The 26,380-nt window shown below is 50.0% G+C and overlaps 2 protein-coding genes across 3 annotated transcripts in view; both read right to left on the bottom strand.

Moving 5' to 3' along the window:
* The window catches only part of LOC111524475 (surfactant-associated protein 3), a 40,383-nt gene extending 24,900 nt beyond the window's left edge, over positions 1 to 15,483 (bottom strand). The window contains exon 1 of one of the 2 annotated variants that reach the window (XM_023189660.2): positions 14,721 to 15,483. In XM_023189660.2, coding sequence (XP_023045428.2) covers positions 14,721 to 14,762 — 42 coding nt within the window. In that variant the 5' untranslated portion in view covers positions 14,763 to 15,483. The remainder of the gene's footprint in view (positions 1 to 14,720) is intronic. The other variant, XM_023189661.2, reaches the window with a different exon arrangement.
* Positions 15,484 to 18,005: 2,522 nt separating this feature from the next.
* NKX2-1 (NK2 homeobox 1) lies at positions 18,006 to 23,534 on the bottom strand. Its single transcript, XM_023189656.1, has 4 exons — positions 22,172 to 23,534; positions 21,671 to 21,904; positions 20,602 to 20,987; positions 18,006 to 19,639 (listed from the first exon to the last, which is right to left on the bottom strand). Exons 2-4 carry the CDS (start codon positions 21,745 to 21,747, stop codon positions 18,897 to 18,899), a joined length of 1,206 nt encoding a protein of 401 aa, XP_023045424.1. The 5' UTR covers positions 21,748 to 21,904; positions 22,172 to 23,534; the 3' UTR covers positions 18,006 to 18,896.
* Positions 23,535 to 26,380: the final 2,846 nt, after the last annotated feature.

Here is a 26,380-nt window from a genome sequence, read left to right as displayed (position 1 = left end):
CTCTAAAAGTTATCTTCCAAATATTTCTGTCCCTCTTAAAATTGTAAAAAAAAAAAAAAAAAAAAAAAAATCATTAAGATGGAGTAAGAAATAAACATTAGGAGAGATTAATAAGTGCAAACAAAGCTGCCAATATAGAATAATATAAATAAAGTGCCATTACAAATAATTTACATTGTGCTCCTCATTTTACAACTGAGGAAATGGAGGCTAAAAGAGGTAAAGTGACTTTCCCAAGGTCTTACAAAGACGAAGGTGTAAAGTTAAACTACAGGCAATTCTTGAGTCCTGGTAATACTCTTTCTACAATACTACACAGTCTTTCTTTTGTTTAATACAGGAACAAAAATGTCCTCAGGTGGGTGTCAGTCATATAATTAAGCAAAACAAGTATATATGTAAAAGGTATGTGCAGGTCTTACCAAATTAATTGGCCATCTTTACCCAGTGTGAAGTCTTTTTCTTTAAAAAGATGTTTCTTTGGAGAATATCTTTACGCCTTCATTCTTGCCAGGCTTTGAGGATTTATAGTTATTTGATGGAAGGTGGTTCTCTTTAGCACACTTACACCAAGCAGGCAGGTGCATTTCCATTCCATTCTTCACTCTGCTGACTGGCTGGCCTTTCTAAAATGCACATCTGATTATGTTTGAGTTTTTTTCATTGGCTTTCCATCTGCTACATAAGATAAAGTCTGCACTTCTTAGGCTGGCATTCAGGGGTCTTTGAAATGTTTAGCCTGTACCACCCCTTCAGTTTCACTTCTAACACTCTCCTCACATTTTATGTTGTGGCAATGCAAACTAGATATGATTCCCTGAACATGATATGCCTTCTCATTGCCCCTGGGCCTTTGTGCATGCTGTTCCCTCCACCTGGAATGTCTGATAAAACCCTACTCCTCCTTGAAGAGCTCAAGCACCACCTTTTCTCCTCCTGCCAAACATAAATACTTCTGGAATTCCACGGCATCTTGCACAGACCTCACATTGCTCCACCCATTGCATTGAACTGTAAGTGTCTATTTACATGCCTGTTTCTCCACACACATTATCTTTGAGGTTAAAGACATATCTTTCCCTCCATGCCTACTACTTTGCCTGGTGTAAACACTGAGTGGATGTTTACTGACTAAATAAATGGATCAGTGTAAAGAGACCACCAATTTTGTTTTCTTATCACAAAATCTGTAAGCCTTGGGGTGATATCCCCCAGCTCTTTTTTATAATGTCTAAAATGGGTGCACATGACAAAAGAATATTTTTACCAACCTCTTTTTAAGCTTTCTGTTATATTAACCATTGCCTACAAGTACACTTGTTAAATCACTCTTGCTTTATAGTGAATTGACTTGACTTTGGCATCAAGTTGGTAGTGAAATATGAATTGATATCTTCATGTGAATGAAGAGGAGAATTCTCAGGTAAACAGTGGGCCACTGTTGTTCCAGATGTTGATAAAGAGAATTGCCTTTTACGGCTCCATTTCTTATTAGGAACACAAGTTAAAGGATAACATGCAGCCCATTAAGACTGTAAATGCACATTTGGGTATAAACATGAAGTGCCATCAGAATTTTTATGCCAAGTGAGTGCTTTAAAAGAGAATTTTTGTTTTGTTTTGTTTTGCTTTTTTACTAGAGGCAGGGTCCCAGGCTACCATGCATTGGCTATTTACAGGTGTGATCACAGTGCACTGCAGACTTGAACTCCTAGGCTCAAGCAATCCTCCTGCCTCGCCTCAGCCTCCCAAGTGGCTGAGACTTCAGGGGTGTGCCACCATGACTGGTTGAGAATTTTTAGTTTAAACTAATGGAACTTAGATTTCAGATTTAGCTTATTTGAGGTTCAATTGCTGTTTGACTCTGTCCAGTCTTCCACATTTTGCTGAACAGACACTGCCAATGATGCAAATGTCTTCTAAAGGAGCCTGCTCAGCTGAAGCCAGGGATGCCCTTGATACAAAAACACACGCTTTCCACTTGCAATGATACCCTCATATTTACTGGTAAAATAATTTGCATTTAAAATTAAAAAGATTTTGCCAGCATATTCTTCCTCTAACATGTAGATAATCTTGAACCAGGCCCCCAAGTTAATGAATAAATGCTTCAGTTGTTTAGGTTACTATAAGGCACAGGGCATCTCAATCCTGAAGCCACTTCCAATCTTGTGATTCCCCCTGTCCAGCTCCATGACATTGGCTCCATTGTGCCCCAAGGCAATAGCCCCAACTGGCATGTGAGGAAAGTTTACCAAGGGACAGCAATTAGGAGGACAGTAATAGTAGACATTGCTCTTATGTAATGAGTTCCCCTTGGTCATGAGATCACCTTCTACAGAGCAGCCCTATGTGGCATTACCATTAACAATTAACACTAGTTTTTTAATTCTTTTCTGGTCAATGAAAAGAAATTGTCAATTCCCACGTCTACTGCCTACAGAATGATAGGATTTGTGACCCCCTCATCATTTTAGAAGACGGTTACCCTTTAGAATCTTAAAGGTCTTAAATGGTGGGTGTGTTATGGAAAGCTTAAGTCTGGAATGTAGAAAGAGATGAACTCTAAGGATTTTCCAAGTTATTGTTAGAATTTGTTTTGTGTTGTATCTGGGATTTTGTTTGTTTTAAACAGCACAGCATTACCTCACATAGTTTTAATTTGTGTAGCCAGAGAAATATAAAAGACTCCTCTCTTACTAACTAACAAAGAATTGGCCCTGTTTTCTGTCATTTTGAATCAAACTGATCTAGACTTTTAATAATGTTTGTTTACATAAGAAGAAGAAAAATGCTAATAATACTTCATTAACTTTACATTTTGTGTATCAGAAAGGATTACAACAAGAGAAGTACTGAAAAATATTTTCCTTCCAACTTCCTTGATTCAGAAAGTATTTACTGAGCAAATATTATGTGCCAGGATCTATAAGAAGGTACTAACAGCAGATTTACAGCAGATAAAGAGAGAAAGAATATGGTTGTTTACAGCTCTAAATTTAAGAATGTAAAATGTGACCACCTATCAAATCACATAGTCTTGGAATTTCCTTCTACTTTCTCTCTGCTCTCATAAAAGAAAGAGCTTTACTCTTATTCATTAGGATACGTTTCAACTTTCTAACTTAATAAGAAAAAGTATATCTGTGTCTCCAACTTGGGTGGGGCCATTTGAAGTTCTTCGTAAAGGTATAAAAAAAATGGGCTTTGGTTTTCTTATAGGTCTGAAATGAAGCCATTATATTAAAATGATTTTTAGAGCAAGAGCAAGTAATGATTTGTATTATAAGCTAACAAAATGGGGGCTTAGGCATATTTGTACAATAAGGTCTTTTTAAATTCACTTGTATAGATATTCCCTCTCATTCCTGCTTAAATGAACTTGGAAGATTGTTCATCATTCAGTATTGTTTAAATTACAAGGCACAAATCTGTCATCTGATTTTAAAATATTTTTTTCCCTTGGTAATGTAGATGACTAATGTCTATCTTTATTCTTCAAAGAATATGATAATGTGATAACATAATTTGGGGAAAAATTAGTTTTTTAATATCTCACATCTAAAGACCCCTTGGCATATTAGAAAATATAATATTCTTCTAAAAATACATTTTGCTAGCCCTCCTGGCCACTCATACTTCAATAAATTGTGCCTTTCTTTTCTGTTCAAAAAGTGCCACAAGGCCTCTCATACAAGCCAGTCCCCTTCATTGATGAAACCAGCCTACTTTCCATGGTACCTAATAATAAGTGTTACGGCTTTGCCTTTAGTGATGGTAGTTCATTTTAGATCCCCAAACCACTTCCAATGTAAGAGTATGAGAAAAGAGCCTATCTACCAACAAAGGGAACCCAGGATGTCTTGTCTCAGCCTTACAATTCTTTTATGTTACATTTCCAGATTTTACATCCTCAAGAACACAACGCTAATATTTGAGAGAGATGTGTTTTGCTTTTACAATGCCCCTGTATGCAAGATACCTGCTTGTTTTAATTTGAGGAAGAAAAGAGCTATGTTTATCTAATTTCAATTTCACATTACTCCGAAAGTTGAGTATCTGAATCTTATCCATGTAGTAATAATTTCTCTATTAGTGTAATTGTTAAAAGCCAGAAGTTTGCTCTGTGAAAAAAAGTGATAGTCCTCCAAATTTCATTGAAGGCTCTTGATTTTTTCCCCTTATTACTGTCTGATAAGGGAAACTCTTCCTGATTTTTGTTCCCTATTAGTAATGAGAATCCTACTTCTATTTGTGACAGTTTTCAAAACTGGAACTATTAAGTAATGGGCTTAAACTTACTTTCCAAGGAAACTGAGTGAGAGCTCCTTTACCTAAGTTACCTCTTATCATTCCCCTCCTTGCCCTTCCCAGAGTGAATTCCCCCAGTGATTTATTATATGAGATAGCAGACTTAGAGATGGGGCCAACTGGTGGACCTGCCCGCTGCCACTGGTTTTCCTCATACCTTTTAGATGCTCCCACAGGATTTCATGAGTGATTCACTCCTCTCCATGTCTCCTGGCAGCTAAATGGGAATATTGGAGAGCTGCCAGAAGGGTAGGTAGCCAACCTGCTTGCCCTTAATTGTGCCTGCCAGCTTTTTAATAACAGAAGTAGGGTCAAGTAAGTGAAATCACGAACTGAGGAGAGTATTCTGAGAATGCAAAGGCAGTTAATGTCCTTCCTCAGATGACTGGCAACCCTTGGCAGAGTAATCTATGATTTGTGGCACCTGACCCTTCCACTGTGACTGTTATCTGTGTATTCACTACAAACATATTTACAGAATCTCTCCATTAGCAAAGATGCCTTGTGTGTGATTACCCAATTGTCATGGTCACACTAGGGTTTTGATACAGTTCCTATTCACGAATGAAAAACTGCACTAAACTGCACACAGGATTGGTTTGAAGCAGGAATCCTCAATCAATAGACCAAGACTTCTCCTGGTAGATCTCAAAGAGATTATTACACCATGGCCTTGCTCCCCTTCCTCTCTGAAACTGCTTTCCCACCTCCCCACCATCCAATCTCAAGACAGAACCTCTCTCATTTATTCCCTTGAATTCTTAAAGATTCTTAATAAAGTTAAGAGTAACTAGCTATAAGAACGATCTAAAGAGGTGGATCTGTTTTTAAGCAGACTGCACCTCAGAAAGTATTGGAAGAGAGGACTCCCTGCTTAAATCAGTTACAATAGCTCCGCATTTACATAGTACTTAGTCTCAGCAAAGTATTTCCTCCTCAAAATTTTTTAGTCAGGAATACAGATAGAGATAGGTTGCAGGCTGACTTTATTCTTACGGAATTAAATACAAAGAATTTTTAAAAAATATCTTCTTTGAGTCAAGTGACCATGAAAGCACCTGTTATTTAAAAGTTTATTGAGTAGTTTAAAAAGCGATGTCTCCCTCTTCCCCCTTCAACAATAAATGGCATTGAAGTCCTCCGTTTCTCTTGTTAAATCCTGCAGTTCGCTCGCTCATGAATATTAACTGAGAAAGGTGAAGCAGTAATTTAGGGAATCGAATCAAACTCACTACGAGCAAATAAGTGGTCCTAAATCAAAATGGAATAAACGATAACCCAAAGTCATTGTCAAGTCTCCCAAATGAAGAGATGTTCTGGGTAAATAAAAGTGACAAAGTCGTACCACCTAAACAAATGTAGAAAATAGATGCCACAGATCAAGAAATACTACTAAGGTGACCTGACTTGATAGTAATTGCAGGCAGCTTTTGAGAACTGCATCGGGGTTAAACGACAGAGATCCTGACGACCTGGGCGACCGGCCCTGTGCAGCCCGACAGGAGGCTGCGCCCAGAATCCTGGGCTTTGGGCCTCTGGGGCCCAGCGAGGAGATGAAGAAGTCAAGTCTCAAGCTCTCCGGAGGTGCGACGGCCGCCGGGCCAGTGCTGGCTCAGAGGAAGACCCTGCCAAAAAGAGCGCTCGCCCCCTCCCCTGGAGCCGACCCTGCGCAGTAGGGCCGCAGCCGGTCCCTGCGGGCAGCTCTGCGAGCGCGGGCGGGAGGCTACCGGAACACACGCTGAGGTCAGGCTGACCACGCAGCCCCCTCAGTCGCCACATCGGGGGGCTGGCGGCCAGAGCCTTAGAAGCGCCTGCTCTGCCGCAGGAAGAAAGACCTCCGACTGGCACCCACCGCCCAAACCCATGCGGGGGCCAGTCAGCCAGCGGGCCGGGGCGGGAAAGCTCCGCGCGGCAGCGGGACATAGGATCGCCATCGGGGACCTGGGCGACTGCCGGAGCTTGGGCGCCCCTCCAGTTGGACGTCATCTCCACGCGGTTCTTCCCAAGCGCCGCGAATTCAGCCCCCTGTGAAGATGCTTTGGCGAGCAACAGAGGGAAAAAGGGAGTCACTTAAATGGGAGAAGGAAGGGGGTGGTCATGAGGACTTGGAGGAAACCACACGGAAAAGAAATCCCCATCACTACCAAAAGCATTTCTAAGAAGTCCTAAGGTTTTATGCCTGGAGATTTCACTTTAAAAGCTGGAAAAAAATTATTCCACTGCTTTTAATTGAAGTAAACAAAGTGCAACAAATCCTAACTCAAATATGATTGCAGTGAGATTAGGGTCTAATTGCTTAGGGTTCAGGTGGAATCTGCGGGCTAAATCCTACAGGGCCAATCTGAATTTCACAATCATTCTGTCAAAAGGAGAGCGATGAGAGCCCACACGCTTCCTAACAAGTCATTTTTAACAGTTACAAGCTTCGCACAAAGACCACACAGGGCGTCTAAGAGATGCAAATCTAATCCCTGGTCATTCTACAGGCCTTCAACAAAGATGTGCTAAACCCTAATAGAAAAGAAATCAGTTCTCTGTCACCAGCCCCTGGTAAAATCTATTAGAGAATGGACAGAGCCGCATCTACAGCAGTTGCTGCAAAGGTTAAGGACAAGTACAAATAAGAGGGACCCAGTTTTGTTTTCCGTGTGAAATATCGGGAGAAGCTAACCCCCAAAGAGTGACGGGATTCGATCCGTGGCTTCGCATTCATTTGAATGCTAGAAAAAATAAACACACATTAAGATTTTGAAGGCTCTGTTTCTGAATTCAAGAGAGATGAAACAAATTCGCCCAAAAAATGGAAATCTTTTCCTCGGAAATTATCGGAGAATATTAACCGGGAGGGAGGGTAGCGCGCAGGTCGCCAAGGAAGGACGCGGGTGCCGCCCCTTGCTTTGGGGTGACAGAGCTGGGCTCAGGAGCCAGCCAAGCTGACTTCGCGAGGTGGCGCCTGGGCCTTTCCGGGGAAAGCCCTGACGGCGGAGCCGCGGCCGGGAAGGGACTCAAATGCTGGTGGCCTCTAGTGGGGCCGAGCAGAGGGTGCCGACCGTAGGAAGTCTGGGCGGCCGCCCTCCTACCCAGACTAGCCGGTGCTGGGCCGCGGTCCCTCTAAGCTACCTGGGTTGCCCGCCTCGGGGCCCATGGAGAGGGTTCTGTGCCTCCCAGGCAGGGAAGCGTCTTGATGTGCACCCCGGCGTTCACCAACCAAATAAGGGCCTCGCTCACACAGTCGGTGTCATACTGGGTATTAAAAGAGTTGTGTTGCAGCTAAAATATCTCACAGTGTGTTGAACCTCATAAAAAGGAGTACCCGGGTTCCAAGCCCCTCGAAGTCCCCAAGCAGCCTGGAGGGTGCGGGGCGGGGGACTCCCCTCTCCTTCTCTCCACACTGAGCCACCGGGCAAGCCCAAGCCTCCTCCTGCGCCAGGGTCCCCGGGCTCCGAAACTGCGAGAGCCCTGCGGAGCCCGGCCAGCGGGGCAGGGGGTGGGGGCTGGGGGCGGGGACCTGGGGGGTGCAGCCCAGCCAGAACCTGCGGCCTAGCCTGATCACGGGGAGCCGGGATCCACCTTCTATCCTGGGAAACGATTCGGGTTAGGGAAGCGGGGTGGGTTCCGCTCGGAGTTCCCAGGCAGCTGGGGCTCCCTCCAAGTGACTCCTTTGTCCAGGCCGCGCTCGCGGAGAATAAAGGGGGCGCTGTCCAATCGCAAGGTCGGGGAAAACCAAGGGGCTCTTTTTCTAAAATGCCCTCACCAAACTACAGGGAGGAGGAATGGGACACGTGTGCAGAAAAAGAGTTTTGCCTGTCTCCACAGAAGTTTCTAGAAGCTATTTCCTCTCCCCTTAGCCTTGCCCTCTGCCCCCAGGTTCCCTTGAATCTGTTCCTCCACGGAGTACAGAACCCGGAGCTGTCCAGGGTGGAGGAGCAGGCTGGGGTTCTGCAGACGAACTCCCGGTCCTGACTCCTGGACTCCACAGTCTTTTAATTTGCTCTGGCAGGACAGTTTCCCTTCTTAAAGCCTGGAAGAAGGGAAGGCCAGCTTTTCTAGGTTCTGCCCCTCAGCTCAGAGACAGACTGCTGTACACACATCTGCTTCCTCCTTATCCCTCTCTATGCCCCTCCAGGGGAGGCATATGCCTTGGGTCCCGGCTGTACTCATTCTTTCCCATCTACTGACATTAATTGAATTTCTCCACGCTGCAGCTTCTCTTTGCTTCCATCATTTTTCTCCTTAGTCCTCTGATAGGCTGACCTTGACTGTTCTCTGGTCTTCTTACTCCCCAACTGATCTCCCATATGGACCTTACTGACTTTCATTCTTTATTACTTAGCCCATCCACTTTCTCTACTTTTCCTTTTAGTACTGACATTAGGATAAACAATACCGAATTGCCTATAAAGTAGGACTGCAGCCAAGACTGGAATTGGACAAGAAAGCAAAGAAAACATAGGCATTGCAATAAAGAAATGGAAAATGGGGAAGGATGAAGAAACAGATGAAAAGTAGATAATAAAGTCACACCAGGCTGTAAATACAAGAATAAGATGTTTGATGCTTCTGCACATGATCTTGGGGTCCTAATGAGGGTCTCACACACCTACACTGGGGAGGCAGGAGGGGTCTTCCTGGGGAGGGCAGGCTGAAGTTTCTTCTTTCTGACTGGGATTGCACCTGAAGATTTGGGTTAGCGAGCGCCTGTGCATCCTGGGCCCGGGAGGGTGTGAAGGGATCAACACAAATCACAACCACTTCTAGAAATAGTCATGTGGGCAATGTATCTCTATGGGGCTGTCAGATGACTACAACTTCCGGTCCTGGATCTCTGCTGCTTTTGGGCACCACATTCCTGTCCACCCAGCCAAGCCTGGTCTGAGGCTGTGTCCTCAGTCATGGGAGCCTGTTTCCCTTTCCCCTAGCAGACTAGGTCCTGTGGGTCCCAGCATCCCCTTCACCTCCTGCCAGTTGTAGGAGTTCTGTCCTCCCAGTTTGCAGAACCAGGGAGCTTGTGGGAGGCCTTACCTCCACTGCCACCCCCACCTCAACCCAGGGCAGATTAGTGCCTCTGGGTCACTCTCAGTTATCCACAGGATGGGTTCTAGAGACAGAAAAAAAAAATCTAGAATTTATAGCTGGGGGTGGAAGGCGCAGTGAAGGAGGTATAGGGAGGAAGAATGAAATATTTAGATCTTTGGGGTTCTTGCCATTTGGCCCCTATTAAAGAGAACCCTGGGGCTTTTAGAATGAGTTTTGCATGAAATTGAACAAGCAGGGCCATGAGCTGTAAAGAATCCCACCTCCATCCCCGGACATACACACACCTTATCTATTGGTTCTTCTGAGATCTTCCCAGAAGCAAAAATGCTTTACAAGGATATCCAAAAACACAGCACCTGCCTACGAGGCACCACTTTGAAGAGGCTGATAAATTACCCCCCTTTGAAATAAAAATGGAATTAGCATTAAGCACATACTATTATTAATTTGAGTTTCAGTCTCCTAGAAAATTCGTTAGATGTTGGTATCTGGGCAGAGACGGAATCTCTTTTCCTTAAGAAAATTCACCAGGGAAACAGCAGTACTTCGCTGGCTTTGTTTGGTTTCGTTTATTTGTACAAAGAAAGATTGTGCGTTAAGATCTTTTTTTTAAATCCCTACAAGTTGGAGTTTGCATCATCGTCGTGACCTAGTGAACTAATATTTGTATATTCTGGGATCTAAATTCCCGGGAAGTTTCTACTCTTCCGCACACCAGACTTGCCGGTGTGATCTCCAGGAGGGATTGGGGGCCGCGTCCGCAGGGGGCGCGCGGCCGAGGCTGTTCCCAGCGCGGGAACTGGAGGAAGAGCCTGGGCAGGGGCGGGGCGGGGCGGGGCGGGGCGCGGGGACGTGGGGACGCGGGAACGTGGGGACGCGGGGACGCGGGGAGGGCGGGGGCCAAGAGCCAGGCTGCCGGCTGGGTGTCGGGAGAGAGGCCGCGGGTGGGCGGGGTAAGGAGTGGGACTGCGGAGACTGAGAGGTGGGGGATGCAGGGAGGATGAGGCTGCCAGGCTGGAAACTAAGCGCCTGGGACAGCTGCTTCTCTTGGTCCTGGAAATCAAACTTTCGCAGCGAGAGACCCTAAGACAGCTCGCGATTTCAAGTGCCCACACTTCTAGTTTAGACACTTGGCAACCCATTTGGAACAGCTGGGCCGCGAGGGGCCCCCAGGTCTTTGGCGGCATAGTTGGGAGGTCGCAGAGTTGTCCCTGGGCTTCCCTGAAGGCCCCGCAGACTCCCTGCCAGTCCTGGCCACACCCAGCCAGGGATTCTCAGCTCCAGCCTGAGAATGTTAACCCCGGCAACCCCTTCTGGCGGCCATTCCCTTAAAAACCAATTCAATTTTTCCATCAAGTGTTCTACCCAATGGGTAGACTCTTCATTAAATGACTGTTAACCAGTACCGAGGAGAAGCACAATCAACAAGGTTTCTCTGTTCACCTTTCTTGCCGGTTTTTTCCTCCCAACCATGGAGTCTCCATTTTCTAAGCAATTAAATTATATATTCAACAGGAATATTCCGTTTAAAATACTTCGGGACCGAAGACTGATGCCCAAGGTCTGAAGCTGGAAGAAAATATTTAGTGCTTGCCTACAGATTCTGTCACCCATCATCTGCTCGGAATGCGCTCCCTATCTTTCAGCGTGTCCGGCTCTTATGATTGCAAATGGCCCTGTTTTCAAATGGAAATAAGACTTGCAAACTGATTATGTGTATTGAATCAGAATCACTCGCTAGATCCTCTTGTTTAAAATGTATTGAAAAAAGGATGATGGCTGCAGACCTCTGTAACCAGCTCTGTCTCTTCTCTGGGAGGTCGATCTATTTTGCAACTTTTTGCCATTTGAGCATGTTTCAGCCAGCTAATTACATTGCCATTGTGTTACCGACCCAAAGCTCAGACACGGTACACACACCACCTCCCAGCCGTCTGCCAGGCCCTTCCCTCTAGGATCACCCCCCAAACACCACAGGCACAGTATATAAACAGTCATCCACCATCACCCCCACCTCCCCATCACTTTGACCTAGCTATATATAACCAGCACTTCTCAGCTGCCGCAGCCTCCCTCAGAAGCCCACACACTTTCACCAGGAACTGTTGTTTCTCTTTTCTCCCAGTCTCCTTTCCAGCCCCCTTTCTCTCTTCTGTCTTTCCAGTGAGCAGAACCACATACACAACCCCCAACTAGCTTTCACAGGTGCACCACCAATGCAATCTAAGTATTTAGCCATGTTGAGAATTTTCAACAACTAATTGTGTTGATGTGGCATTGTAATTGATAGAAAATGGTTAATACAGGAAGGTTAATGTGAACATGTTTGCATGCTACCATATATCTCAAAGGGTTTCTCTTTCTCTTTACCCCCACCCAGTGCTACATGATGGCCATGAATGGGTTGGCTTTTTGTTAAATATTTCTAAAAAGTTTTTCTGTTTGATTTCAGTATGAAGTGAATGGACTATGTAGATGTGTAGAGAGATGTCTGAGCTTTATCTATTGTGTGAGTTGTAGGTATGATACAACGCAGCACTTCCAAAGTTGACTACACCCAGGCTCAGGCTCAGGAGTCCTCCCAGGGAACAGTACTGCCAGGGAGCAGTAATCAACATTTCAGTTAATACTGCCGGGTCAGTGGGTAGTAATGAGCTAGCTACAACTTTTGTTTGCTGTGGCTTGCAGTAGGAATGTGTGCTGTGTGCACCACAGTGGTTTGAGAGTTGCAATTCTTTCTGAAGTAGAATCAGAAGGGAAGGAAGAAGCTGTCACTGCACAGCCCCCCAGGCCCTTAGTTGCAACCCAGGTCTTGCAGACTTTGAGGCACCATCAAGTGGCCAGGCAGAGAGAGAGATTTAATCCTCTGCGGGTTGAGTCTCCTCTAGAAAAGTCTGTCGCTGCAAGTCTCTTTAGAGACCTAATGCTCTGGAAGCCTCTGTTGGGACCATAACTTTGGAAGGTTCGCTTTACACATAGGTATATCGAGTTCCTTAGACCCTGACTGAGTCTGCAGGTTTATGGCAGAGCGTGCAGTCAGCTCGGAGGAACTAACTCCCGGTCCTCTTCGTGTCATTACGGTAATTCCCAGGTTTTCTTCTGCGCGCGCGCACTCAGCCCCGTGTGTGCTGGAGAGATCAGGTAAATCAGTAGCACGCGAGCCAAATAAAGTCTTGTTTTCCTAGAGCTTTGGACCTTTAGAGCAGTAGCATTAGGAGGGAGAATGCAGGCAAGGTAGAGGCCAACCTGTTGTGGGTCATTTTCCATAGACTGGATCCAGAGCACAGGGAAAGGGGAAGGATATCCAAAGATACTTCATGGCCTGATATCTCTGATTTTTTAGAAATGAATGATCAGCAATCACCAATACTCTAGAAGTAGAATACTTAACACTCCACCAACAGCCTGCTGTTACTAACAGCAAGGTCTAACAATCAAAGACCGGATTCTCTAGAAATGTGTGAAATAGAGGGGAAAAGGCAGAGGAAAAAAAGTTTGCCTTTTTCCTTGCTGTCAGACAACACTCAGATCTGCATTCTTATTTCCACTACTATGTGAAGGCTTAAAGGCTGAAATCAAGAGGACGTTTGCAACAAATGCGGAGCAGAAACAGTTTTCATTTGTTTGTTGCTGTTGTTGTCCCAGGGCAGTAGTATTTATACCCATGATTTTTATAGGTGGATAAGTTCAGCAAGGGACAATATCTTTTTTGTTATAGAATGCCTCAAGAAGTCTTATCCACAGCTGTGTCTCAGACACCAAGTTCAAATTCTTTAGGAAAAAATTTCAATATTTCCTAAAACATAATTAGTTATCCAGAGTTTCACATGACAATAAATAAATATTCTGACTTAAAGTGGGTAAAACTAAAGGGTTTTGGTCTATCTGAATTTTTCAGGGAAGCTAATGAGACACCTTAATTGAGGTAGTGAATTTATTCAATGTTCTTGCATCTAACGGGTTCTGTAAAATCTCTGAGAATTCTATATTACAATTTTTCCTTTTGAATGTCTTATAAAATAAATATATGCGTGTAAGATAGATCGATATTTATATATACGTGTGTATAAGATAGATACATATGTATATATACCTCTTTACACACATACATATAAATACATAGAAATCTGTGTGCAATCACTTACAGAGTAAGCAGAATCAGATGTGGATTTTATGTGGGAGGCAAGAGTTTTCTTTAACAAGTCCTTTTGCCTGCTACATTTATGTTATGTTTTATTTATATTTCAGGCAGAGCACTGTGATCAATTTATGTTGAAGTGTCCTACAAATAACAAAAATAGACAAAACAGCAAAATGGATTTAAATCTAACCCTATCCAAAACTTGGCTACAACTCATAATAACAAGGGTAATAAATGCTTAGGTAGCAGAGGTCAAACGGGAAACATTATCAAACGAGGAGAGGCACAGGAACCCAGGATCATGCCTCGATGCCCACCAAGTTGGGCATTAGGTCACTATCAGAGAGAAATGCAGCCAGCCACTTCAGCTATGGCTTCAGCTGAGGCAAGAGCTGTGCTGCCAAGTTGCTGAGCCTGCTCTTTCTCCATTCCTTTGAGATTCATTAAAGAAAGTTCAGAAACACAACTACATGAGGTGAGGATAAGGGCACATGCAGACCCCCTTCAGTAAAACTTACTTTCATCTACTCCCATCCATATCCAATTCCCTCAGCTTGGGTGGACAAACTTTCCAGAGAGGGTGACTGAAAATGACTCCTTCTAGAAGCAACTGGCCGAAGGGGCACCAGAAAACTTTCCTGTGCTCCGAGTTGAGGTAAGCTACTAAATTGGACCCCACAGAGGGTGGCCTGAAGTCTCAGAAACACAACTGCACGAGGAGGAACGCGCCAGCCAGGAAGGCAGGGAGAGCCAGAGGAACGTGGTGTCCAGCGTCTCCTAACCAGGATCTAACAGCAGAGAAAACATTCAGCCTCCTCCCTCCCAAAACCCGTGTCTGTCACTTTCCTTCCATTCGAAAAGAAAGTCCTAGTTGAACTAAACAGGCCAGTAGCCCGTGCCTAAGAACCATATCATCTCAGATTCTCATCTCCCAATAGGCTTCCTACCTCTCCACAAATAAAATCGTCTACTCCGCTTCCTCGCGCTAATAATTGGGGGGTGGGGAGCAGGGAAGGGAGAGCGATGTCTGGAGACATACGATCAGAATTCAAGGCAGCTTCTAACAACTCTCTTGTTTATAGAAAATGAATCTCTGCCTGGCTTGCTTTTAGTTCAGAAAAGGGGTCAGTCTTTATCAGCACGGTTCACACAGATCCTGGATTTTTTTTCCCTTATCTTAAATTGACCCGCTTTTAAGATAAAGACATAATAGAGAAAGCATTGACCTTACCTGGTCCCTAATGAGTTGGAAGTCAGAAAACCCCGCTCTCATTTCCTCTTATCTGGATCGCCTGAGAAGAGATTCGCGCTACCTTTTGTGCACTCGCGCCTCGAGATAGCCCCTCACTGACGCCTGGACGCGGTGAGCGCGCTGAAGGCTGTGCGGCCTCTAAAGTCTGAGAATTCTTCTCTGCGGCCTCAAAATTGGAGAGTTGGATGCCAAACCAAGACACTGTCACTAGCGCTCGCTCCCTAGCCCTGGCCCAGGAAGATTTAAAATTCCTTAGAAGGCTCCCGAGCTAGTCTTTCCCTATGAAAGGCCAAACTCTAAGCTTCGGGAAGAAGCCTCCTACAAGGACACAGGTCTGGAGCGCCCGGGGCATCCGCGTCTCCAGGAGTGCGCGCCCAGAGCGTTTCTAGCGGAGACTGCCCGGGCCTGACTCGGATTTCATTCGCTGGGCCCCAGGCTACTTCCCACCGGGCCAGCAGCAGGGCCGAGCCCCTGCCCTGTTGGCTGAGGCATTCCCTGCCCCCATCCGCCTCCTGGCCTTGAGGACCGCAGTGTGTGCCCTTGTTGGTAGCCGCAACAGCCCGGGATCCCTGTCTCCCCTACTCAGAGCATATCTGTCTCGCTCTTCTCCCCTCTTCTGAGCTTGGCCCAGTCCCTGACCCCCTTGCTAGCTGAGAGAGCTGCTTTCCTTCCTCTCCTGCCCACAGCTCCCAGTTCCCAGGCTGGGGCCAGGGTGGGGAGCCGCTTTGGGATGCTAAACATCAAACAAGCCCAGTCTGGGGTTTCAGGGCCCGAAGCCACTAGAGCGGCTCTCCAAGGCTCTCGAGAAAGTCCTCGTGTTTACATGGCGAAGTGGGGGTGGGGAGAGGAGGAAGGGGGGGTGCAGTGTGCAAAATCTCCCCCACTCCTCGCAGCCTTTGGGGCCTAGGGATTGGTAGGGTACTTTGGCGGAGGCAAAGCTTCGCAGTGATCTCGGGGTGAACTGTACTTGTTCCCAAACCTCGGAAGCTTCCAAGCACCTCAGTGCAGGGGCATCCTCAGAATGCCGATTTCTCCGAGAGGGGAGGCTAGAAATTGGGCAGGAGTTGATGCAGGAGATTCCCGGAAAGGAGGACGGTCGGCTTTCCAGAAGCCGACGGTGCTGTAGGGGCGGAGGGTGTCCCCAGGTTGCGGAACCCTCTTGCAATGCTCCCAGCGCCACCTATTTCCCTAATGAAAAGCTTCAGATTGCGTTCTAGGTCTCTTCCTGCAGCTGCGACAAGTCCCCTAGCCGGGAGCGGGAGCGGATGGAGCTAGCGTGATTGATGGGGGGAAAGAGACTGAGGTCCTGTTTGTCTCGGTCCCCAAACCCAACTGAGTTCACCTTTCCCCGGGACAAGTAAACAGACTTCAAACTATGCCGACTCTAGACGTCGAGGAGAAGAATGTATTTGTTGGAAACTCCATCCAGTGCAAAGATGATAAGGCCGAAGGTACCACAGCCTACTAAAATTGTGACTCCCAAAGGCTTGCTCCCGGCTAGAATGCGGTGCGGGGCAGCCGCCTGGACCACAGCCGGGCACTGCCAGCCAGGTCCCCGCCCGGGCTTGGGCTAAGCTGGGGCACATTTAGCGAAGCTCCAATTCCGTGGGATCCGGACCTAGAGCCAAACAGCAGCTGCAGTATCCACGTCCCCTGCCCGGCCGGCCTGAGCTGGGTGCCTTAGCCACCTACACTCCTGGTCCCGGAACCACAGCTGACCATTCCAACGCAAGTGGTCAAACTTTACGGGTTTTTGTTTGTTTTCCAAAATGTGAGACCTGCTAAAATCACCCTTCCCCGCCTTTCAACCAGCACACTCACTAGACCCAACCATCCTCTTGGGTCGAGTCCCTCTGGATATTGGAAACTGTATCTCAGCAGTGAGGCCCAGGTTTCTGAGGGAGAAAGCCCGGCCTAGCCCCCAGTCTTAAGGCACCACCCCAGAGGAGCCTCCAGGAAGTCAACAAAGAGCACTACTGGGACCGCAGCAAGGACTCCGGCCAGTCTGCTTTCCTCACAAGCTGTTGGTGGGGGAGCGGGAGGAGGGATTGGGAAGAGATGCAGACATAATGAAATGAAAGAGGGAAAGAGAGGAAGAAAAAGAAAGTTGAAAATCTAGGCGAGAAGTGAGTACATGCCAAATAAGAATCAAGTGCCCATAATCCAATACTTCCAGGCCTAGAGGAAAGTGCTGGGAGGGGCATCTGTCCGCAGCTCGCTCAGCTGCCTTTCCTCCGTAGATTTGGCAAGGGTGACCCGGAAGGGGCTACAGCCCATCCAGGGACTACAGTTTTTCTATGTTCAAAACCATTCCTTCTCCCCTCCCTCTCATCCCTGATGGGTCTCCCAACACAAACGCTAAGCACTGAGGAAACCAGGAAATTAGAGGTTGGAAGAAGGAATCAAAAATGGTTTTTTTTTTTTTTTTTTTTTTTTTTTTTGCTTGGCATGGGAGGTAGTGGCTGGGAGGTGACGAACTGCAAACAGGAGAAAGATTCATTACTACAAAAATTTAGGATCCCAGAGAGAAAAACCGGTACAACAAAGAGTGAAATCTCAGCTCACAAAATCCTTCCTGGGACGTCCTCAGGCCTGTCACCCAGTGTTACTCCACTGGAGGCCAAAGGAGCCAAAAGCAGCAGGGGCTGTGGGTGTCTGCTGCTGGTCCCCGAGAGGGATCCCTGTTTTAGGGCAGAAATAAGACCCCAGAATGACTTCTTCACTTTTGAAAACAGCCTCCCACGGAATTCTGTGAAGGAGCTCAGCCACGGATTAGAAATAAAGATTTGATGTTCAAATCTACAGAGGCGATCCATTCGCTAAAAACCATAACTCACTCAGAGTTATTTAAAATGAGTGTCCTCTCTCACTGTTTTAAAACTTTGGCTCAGGTTTGTGAGACCACAGTAGATACTTCTGAAACTCCTATCAACAGAAGCCTGACTCAGAAAATGAATTCTTTGGTCTCTTTCTCTTTCTCTCTCTCTCTCCCTTTTGGTGGAAGTAGTTTGGTATTTCGGTCCTCCACTGCAGTCTCAGGACTGCTCCAGGTTTGGTTCCACACAATTTCTAAGGAAGAACAAAACTCCCTCTTCCTGTGGGGCAAGGACTCTCGGCCTGGCCTCCTTACCTCCTTAACCGGTTCAGAATCCTTTGAGCTCAAACCCAAACAATTTGAATCTCATCAGACCAGAGACAAGATCCTCCCAAGCCCCCGCCCTTAAAGCCATATAAAGCCAAATCAAAACCAAACAAAAAGGAGGGTTTTAATCAGAAAAAGAATCTTTTTAATTTGTATAATTTATTAGAAGCTTCTTAGGAACTATATTTAAGCCAAATATCTACATAAGTTACAACAGAAAAAGACTGACGCCGCAAATACCAAACTGCCAAATAATATACACAGATTTGTAAATGCCCATAAAAAAATGTGAAGGGCTGGGGACTGGGAGTGGTTTTTCTTTTTACAACAAAATGTACAGATTACTAAAAACTAGGCATTTAGTCCAACTTTTGACAGCGTTTTACAGCTACAAGTTCACATCAAACATAAACAATTTTCGCGGAGGGCGGTCGCCGCTGAGCCTAGGCGGCCAGAGGGTGCCGGGGAGGGGGCACTTCCTTTGTGTCAGTGACAAGTGGGTTATGTCGAAGACTCTTTCCTCTCCCCAGCTCCTGTCCTCCCTTCAAAAAAAAAGAAAAAAATCCTGGTATTTACAAGCGAGTCCACTTTGCTGGCAGAGTGTGCCCAGAGTGAAGTTTGGTCTTTAGAGTCCAGAGCCATGTCACAGAGCCCTCTCCAATCTGTGCCCCGCCCTAGCGTGGGAAACCCATTTGAATCGCCAAAAAAGACAACCCCAAAGCTGTTTTATGCCCTTCTCTGCTTAAAGATTCCTTAAGAGATTGGATGCGCTTGGTTGTTTTTATTTTCTTTAAAAAAAAAAAAAAAAACCCCACAAATTTTAGGGAGAAAAAAAAAGAAAGAAAGACGTCCAGCAGTTTGGCCTTTGTGGTTTTTTTGTTCCTTGGTCTAAACGCGGCCAGGTTCTTAAGAAAAGTCGAAGCGCGTGGAGCAGCGGTGGATGGTGGTCTGTGTGGCGGGCAGGAGGGAAGTGGTGAGGCAGAGCGCTGGGCTAGGGCCGGCCCGGCGTCCTCTCACCAGGTCCGACCATATAGCAAGGTGGAGCAGGACATGGTGCCGTAGTCCGAGCCCGAGGAGTTCAGGTGGGACAGGCTGGATACCTGGCCCTGCAGCGCCGCGGGGCTGGCGGCGTGGTGCGCCAGGTCCGGAGACTGGCCTGCGCTGCCTGGCTGGTGGCCCGGGTGTGCGCCAAGGCCAGCGCCACCGCTGCCCACGGAGATGGCCGCTGCCGCCGCCTGCGCTGCCTGCGCCTGCTGCTGCGCCTGCTGCTGCGCGTGGCCTTGTAGGCTGGCGGCGCCCGGCGCGGGGGCACCCGCCTGGCACGGTTTGCCGTCTTTCACCAGGACCGGCACCGCCACACGTCGCGGCGACTGCTGCTGAGCCTGTTGCTGCTGCGGGCACCCGGCGCCCCCGCCGCCCCCGCCGCCGCCGCTGTCCTGCTGCAGTTGCTGCTGCGCCGCCTTGTCCTTAGCCTGGCGCTTCATTTTGTAGCGGTGGTTCTGGAACCAGATCTTGACCTGGGTGGGGGTCAGGTGGATCATGCTGGCCAGGTGCTCGCGCTCCGGCGCCGACAGGTACTTCTGTTGCTTGAAGCGTCGCTCCAGCTCGTACACCTGCGCCTGCGAGAAGAGCACTCGGCGCTTCCTGCGCGGCGCGCTTGGCAGCGGGGCCATGTTCTTGCTCACGTCCCCCAGCGAGCCCAGGCCGCCCATGCCGCTCATGTTCATGCCGCTCGCCGGGCCCATGAAGCGGGAGACTGTAAGCGACAAACGCACAGCGTCGGCCGGGGCCAGGCCGAGCCAGGCCACCCCTGTTTTCCGCGCCATTGGCCCGCCCGGCCCGCCCCAACCCGACGGCGCCCTCCTGACCCAGGCAGCCTAGCGCTGGGCCCCAAGAGGCCCATCCGCGGGGAACTGCCAGCGCCTGACCCAGGCCGTGCCGTCGAGGGCTGCACTAGAGCGCTTACAGCCTCAACCCTGGCTGCCCTCCCTCAGTATCAGTTCCCTCTCTCGAACCAAAAGACGCATTGGGGGAAAGGCCGCATCTGCTCCTTTCACGCCCAGCCCGGGTCAGAGCAATGGGATTAGCTGGCCACAGGCGGCGAACTGGGCTCAGGCCGGGATCTGGGGTCCGACGGTAGACCCCAATTTGGAGAGGTTAGGAAAGGGGGTGTTGACTTCCAAAAGCTGGAGCCCTCAGACGCTTTGCCTCTTGGCTTCTCTCCTGTCGGCCTCAGTGAGGGCACCTGCTCTGCCCCTTAGAGTCCCCTCTGGAATTGCGAGTCCTCCCACCTGCCCAGACTCCGCTGGAGAGAGGGCCAGGACAGGCGCTCGAGTGCCTCGCAACAGGGCAGCCTCCCTCCTGGCCGGGCCTAGCCTCTCCGCGCTCTGCTCGCCCCTGCTCCTTGAGCTCGGGGTCGCTTCCCTCGGCTCCCCGAGGTCTTCTGCACGGAACAGAACTGCCAGTCTACCGCGCCTAGGAAACGCCGAGTACCCGCATCTGACCGCAGGACCCCAGCGCTACCAAATGCCTGTTCTTGGATCCCCAGCCGAGCAGGGGGAAGCATCCCCAGCTCCCGCACCCAAGTCCCTGGCGCCGCTGCCGGGCCGCCCTCCCTGATGCCCAGCGCGCAGCCTGCCGGCGCCGCGCCTTCTGGACGGCTCTAGCCTCATCTCCTGAGCTTAGCCCGCGGCCCCGCAGTGGGGCGGCCTCACTTACTGGCGGGGAAGCGCGGGTCTGGGTTGGCGCCGTACCATCCCGGGCCAGAGGCGCTGTTCCTCATGGTGTCCTGGTACGGCGGCAGCTCGCTCATGTTGCCCAGGTTGCCGTTGCAGTAGCCCCCCACGGCGGAGTGCGAGAGCTGGGGCACCCCCGCCGCCGTCATGTGGTAGGCGGCGGTGACGGCGCCGTGGTGCCCCACGGCGTGCTGCTGCATGGCCGCGGCCGGCGGTGCCGCCTGGCCCTGCCTGTACGCCGCCAGCGGAGCCCCCAGGCCGCCGCCCTCCATGCCCACTTTCTTGTAGCTTTCCTCCAGGGGACTCAAGATGTCAGACACTGAGAACGGAGTCGTGTGCTTTGGACTCATCGACATGATTCGGCGGCGGCTGGAGGAGGAAGGAAGAGGAGGAAAAAAAAGGGAGAGGGGGAAGGCGAAGCCTAGCTGCTTTTTTTTTTCTCCCTTTGCCAAATATTCTGGTGTTACCTTAACGCCGATCTTGTTGGATGTACACGTAACGGAGTGGACCGAGTCCTCCTTAATTGGCTTGAGTGGAGGCTCGGGGGCTGCCTCGCGTTTGTTTTAGCCCGGCGCCAGGTTTTAGGCAGCCACCAGAGGCGGGGCGTAAGCGCTAAAGCAACAAGACAATAGAAGCCTACATCTTGCCCGAGATAATTAGCTTACATGCTGATGACAAGGTAAACACCTTTAAGTTTCACTTGTCAGGATTTTTAGGTCTCAAAGAGAGAGAGAGAGAGGCAGAGACGAGAACCAAAGCATTTCCCCCCTCCCTTGGACACCCCCACCCCCATTTTTTGTGGGGTACCAGCGGAGCGCGGGGAGGAGGTGGAGGGGTGGGGAAGGAGGAGGGAACCGAGAGCGGGGAGGGCAGGAGGTGGGGTGGAGGAGTAACCGAGGAGGAGAGATGGTTGGGAGGAAGGAAGGTGAATGCTGCTTTGCAACCAACTTGCGGAGTTACAAAGTGGAACCACTTTCCAATTCGGTCGGGGTTCCCCGGACATGAACAGGTCTTTAGGAGGAGGGGGCCGAGGGACGGGGTGGGGGTTTCACCTGAGCCTGCCGGGGCTGCTCCTCCCTCCCGCCGCGGCCTCCCAGCCCCGCGCCTTCCCACTGCCTCCGGACCACATCGGGCTTCGCTGCGCTGAGCCCCAGTCGCCAACAAATGAGCGAGGGAGTCTGGGGACGAACCCTGGGGCCGCACTGTTGGTCTACGTGTCTGTCAGTCTGTCTGCCTCTCTTCTGCCGCCGTCAGAGGGACACCTCTGCTCCCCGCCCCCTTTCCCCCTACCCGAGAGAATCCGAGCGGGCGGAGGGGGCGCTGAGTAGGGGATCGACTGCCTCCCGGAGGCTGTCCCGGATCCCCGAGCCACCACCCGCCCCCGCAGCTCAGTGGTTTTTCAGTGGGCCACCCCCGCCAACACGCCTCCCCCCAGGTCTTTCCCCACCCCCACCCCCGGCAGAGCAAACACTGCACTGGCCCCCCGAGCTGGGAGGATGGGAAGGGGTCTCACGGGAGGGTCCGTCACTGAAGTTGCCCCACCTCGAACAAACCTGGTGTCCCTGACCCTCGCCCATCTCCCAGACACGCAAGGTTCTGGGGCTGAAGCTGACTTTCCGAGGACATCACAATCCCAGCACCCGACCCCAGAGCCACGCTGTTTTCCCCTCTGATGCTTCAGGAAGGGCGCGGGCAGGGAGCGGAGTGAGTGCCCGCCAGTCTGTTGCCGGGCGGAACTGAGCCTGAACCCCGGCGGCGGGAGCGCTGGCCAGGAGGGGGCGAATGCTGAGGTGCGGGAAGCTCAGCAGGCGGGAGGCTGGGCTGAGGCTCGCCTCCGCCCGCAGCTCAGCCATGCAAAAGTGCACTTGCTTCCCGGGAATAACCAAATATCTTTGTTTAAAGTGGTGGCGTAAATGGCCAGTCGCTTTGTGGGCAAGCTGGATATTAGTAGATGAGGATCATTCTGCTTCAATTGGGCGCCTCTCATCCGACGAGCAAGAAACTGCTTAGGAGGAAGTGGGTTTCCTGTCTGCGCGTTCCCAGGCTTCAAGTGTGGGCCCCGCGCCTTGAGGGTCCTTGGGCGCCTAGCGAGGGGGAGCTGTGGGCTGCGATCCCCAGCGGAGTCGGGGGTGTCCCCCGCGTTGCTCGGAGCAGGCCGGGGCCTGCAGCCGAGTCGACTACCGAGTGGAGCCCTGAACGGCGCGGATTTTGAGACCGACTCCGGTTTTTGTCCGTGGATTTTAAACGTTTTTATTATTGTTTTTGTTTTGCTTTCTCTTTGGTTGTTTTAGCCTCCTCTGCGCGCCGGGGGCTAGGAGGGCAGAGCGCTCCTCGGCCGGGCCCAGCGGGTACCTCCAAGACAACCGCGCTGGTCAGGGAGCTTCTCGAATTTAGTTTTTGTTTTCACATTTTCTTTCCCCCCTTGTAGAGAGGGAGCTCCTGATGATGATGAAGAGGCAGTTTTGAGCTACTTAATTCATCCAGGCTCCCTTTGTAAAATTATTAATAGCAATTATAGTAGAGAAAGTTTTATTTGTTTTTAAAGATTTCAGCCCTCTCCTTGAAGAGTGCTCTTACTCCCTCAATACAAAGCCAACGTCTATACTAACATTGGCTTTTCTCACAGCCTACCTTCTTTACTAGGCGAAAGAAAGCTCAGGGCACCCTCCACCCTCCCACCTGCGCCCGTGTTTTTGTGCGGTCCCCACGGCAGTGCTGGAGAGGCCACTCTACGTTTGCGCAGGGAGACGCGCTCACCGCTTGTGTTGCGAAAGACCAGCGCGAAGCCCGGCTCCTTGCCCTTCCTTCCCAGGGGCTTCTCTGGGGGGCGCTCTCAGGACCGGACGAACTGAGCATTGATTACTGTGGTGGCTAAGCAAGGAGGGGAGGCGACGCCGGGCTTAAGCGAACCACAGAGGAGAACTGGCAACGCTGAATACAGACCTTGTCTGCAGGCGCGACCTGGCCGGGCCTGCGTCCCGAATGGGGTCTGATTGCGAAGGCGGGATGGGTTTCCCTGTCACCCAGCTTCTTTCTCTGACTCGCCATTATTTCATAGTTGTTGGTAAGTTTAAGAAACACCAAGTGTTCCGGCCACTGCACTCCAGCCTGGGCGATAGAGCGAGACTCCGTCTCAAAAAAAAAAAAAAAAAAAAAGAAACACCAAGTGTAGAATGTTGTACATCTCTCCCAGTCTCAACACCATTTAGAAATGGAGATCAATCTTCACAAGGTTTTTGTGAGATTCAAGTAAGATGAAGCACATCAAAGTGCTTTGAAAGCTTTGAATGTTTTTCAGCTCAGTGCCAGCACTGAAGATTGCGGTAGTTATTATCATGACGATCCCCATTCCCTCTTTAGGTCCCCAGACCTGAGTAAAAGGAAGACTTGGGTGAATCTTCCACAGTCCCTGGGTCTTCGTCCCTCGGCAGCTTTTCAACCTCTCAGCAGGCCACAGGCGCACGTGGCTGGCAGCTCCCTGGCCTCCGGCTCTGAGAGTCCCAGGGCAACCGGGCCTGCAGTTCTCGAGGAAACCCCCCTCCCCGTTCTGGACAAGAAACCCCCTCCCCAAGAACGGCGCAGCAGGTGGCGAATCTGGGAACTGAACTGGAGCGGAGCTCGAAGTGGCTGGGGCGGGCAAAGACTCCCGCTTCACTCTGGAACCAACTGGAACGGCGCTTCAACCTCTGCCTGCAGGGGTGCTTCTGGCGCGCACCAGCAAGCTCTCGTCTCCACCTCGCCTGGGCCTTTGCAGCGCCCTGCCGCCCAGGCTTCAGTACCTCTCCTACCCTAACCTTCTCAACACGCAGCTCTGCCTTCTTCCCCAGTACCGCTGCACTGCCAGAAATAAGCCCGGAGACTAAGGCACCTTTGGGAAAGAGAAGGATATCTGTATCTCCGGCCTTATCCAAGCAAAGACCTCTAGAGTCCCTCCCATGGCCCCAAACACCTCCTTTTGACAGAAGAGCGTCCTTTCTTTCCGCCGCCTCCTGGGCAGACGGAATTTATCATGTTAAATAGGGCAGACCCCGACTAAACCAGTGATTTTTTTTTTTTCCATGAATACGAATAACCCCGATTCCACTTCGGGAAGTCTGCGCGTCTTCCTTTATCCCGCAACTAACTTGCTCCTGGGTGGGCACAGTGGGGAGCGGTCAGGGCAGGGCCCAACACTGGCCCCTTGCGGAGCTTTCCCTGGCGTGGCCTCACACGGTCGCTGCCTCAATTCCGACCACGCTCTGCTTCGCTGGCTGCGGCTCGGCCGGGAATCCGAGGGGGCACAGGCCCACGATCGGCCCTAGATGCGCGGAATAGCCATCAGCCTTTGCTTACACCAGCGTGGCCACAGGGAAATTCCCTTCTCTCCCTCCACTGTCACTTTGCTAGACAAGAACAGAGGGCTCATACAGAAGGCTAATTTGGGGTCTGTAGCTTGGACCTGGTGGAACTGTGAGGAGGAACCACCTGTCTCACCGCCCCACTCCACAACTGCTTTTTCTTACTCCCTTTGTGGTCCTCCACTCCTCTTTGGGGCGCTGAGCGACTCTGCCTCTTGGTAGTGTTATTTTGCTTCAAGTTTTATCACAATTTTTGATTCACTCAACAGTATTTATTCAGCTAGGGCTCTGTGCCAGGGACTATGCTAGGCCTGAAAATTCAGCCTTAATCTAGATGCAGCTCCTACTCACACGGAGCTTACACATTCACAATAAATCACCCAAATAATATGTAGTTACTTTCTGACCGAGGTTACCGCAGGATCCAGTGAGATAGAGAGGGTTGTAGTGGTGGTTTATGTGTGTGTGTTTGCATCATTTCTTGATCTCCCAGCGTTCCAAGGTCGTGAGAGGAGCCCTTGAGTAGAAGTCAGTCCTAGGTTTGAACCCTGGCTTTGCCTCTTTCCAGCTGTGCAGTACCGCCCTTGTGGGCTCCTGCCGCACCCTGGAGTCACACCCATCACAGCCAGAGTAAACCAGTGTGTGTTTTCTGGCTTCCCTCCTTGAGAGTGAGCCCCATTTTTATCTTTGAACTCCCCACCCCCACCCAGTGCCTCGACAAATGCTAAGGAAACACAGCCTCCTAGCACCTGTTTCCTGAGTGTAAAAAATGGTCACAAAATGCCCTGTGTACTGGCCTGGTTTGTGCTAGGGATCCAAACAATTCAGGATAAGATCATGTGCCTGAGTTCGTAGATCACAAAAGTCGCTAACAGAAGGAGTTATTCCTTCTGATTCTGTATTTTGGATTTATAGAAACTGAATCTAGGCCTCCCACCTTCGACAAGAAGCACTTGGGCCTCTCAGTGGCTACCGCGGGTCTCCCATAGCTAGGCACAGGCTTCTAGGCCGGGCTGAGCTGGGCTTGCGAGTGCCATCGAGGCAACCAGGCGCAGGGAGCGGAAGGCAGGAGTGCAAATGGGCGCTGGGAGTCGCTGCTCCGCAACCCCAAAATCTGAGGAATGCCTCCGGGGGATGATTTCTCTCTGGAGGGGTCTCGCAGTGCCCCCTCTGCGCTGCTTTCTCAGGCACCAGAACCGAAAGCCTCGGGAGGGATCGCTGGAGCCCGGGGCGGGCAGACAGTTGGCTTTCATAGACGCAGTGGAAGGAATGATCCCTCTACTGCTCCCTCTCCCGACTTGACCGTCTAGAGTCTTTGAGGGGGCTTTCCTCTTGGGAACGCTTTTCTCAAGTCGTGGCCTGTGGGCAGGCTGGGAGCGGGGCGCCGAGACATCCGAGCGCGGCTTCTGCTTTTCAGTTTCCCTC

The sequence above is a fragment of the Piliocolobus tephrosceles genome, chromosome 6 (assembly GCF_002776525.5).
Source record: "Piliocolobus tephrosceles isolate RC106 chromosome 6, ASM277652v3, whole genome shotgun sequence".
Taxonomy (NCBI): domain Eukaryota; kingdom Metazoa; phylum Chordata; class Mammalia; order Primates; family Cercopithecidae; genus Piliocolobus; species Piliocolobus tephrosceles.
This window is presented reverse-complemented; position numbering and strand designations above follow the sequence as displayed.

Excerpts from the sequence above, each read along its gene's own strand:
- NKX2-1 (XM_023189656.1), bottom strand. The coding sequence starts at position 21,747 with ATGTGGTCCGGAGGCAGTGGGAAGGCGCGGGGCTGGGAGGCCGCGGCG. Across the intron at positions 20,988-21,670 it reads AGCAGCCCCGGCAGGCTCAG|CCGCCGCCGAATCATGTCGA; the intron begins GTGAAACCCCCA and ends TTCCTCCTCCAG. Across the intron at positions 19,640-20,601 it reads AGACCCGCGCTTCCCCGCCA|TCTCCCGCTTCATGGGCCCG; the intron begins GTAAGTGAGGCC and ends TGTCGCTTACAG.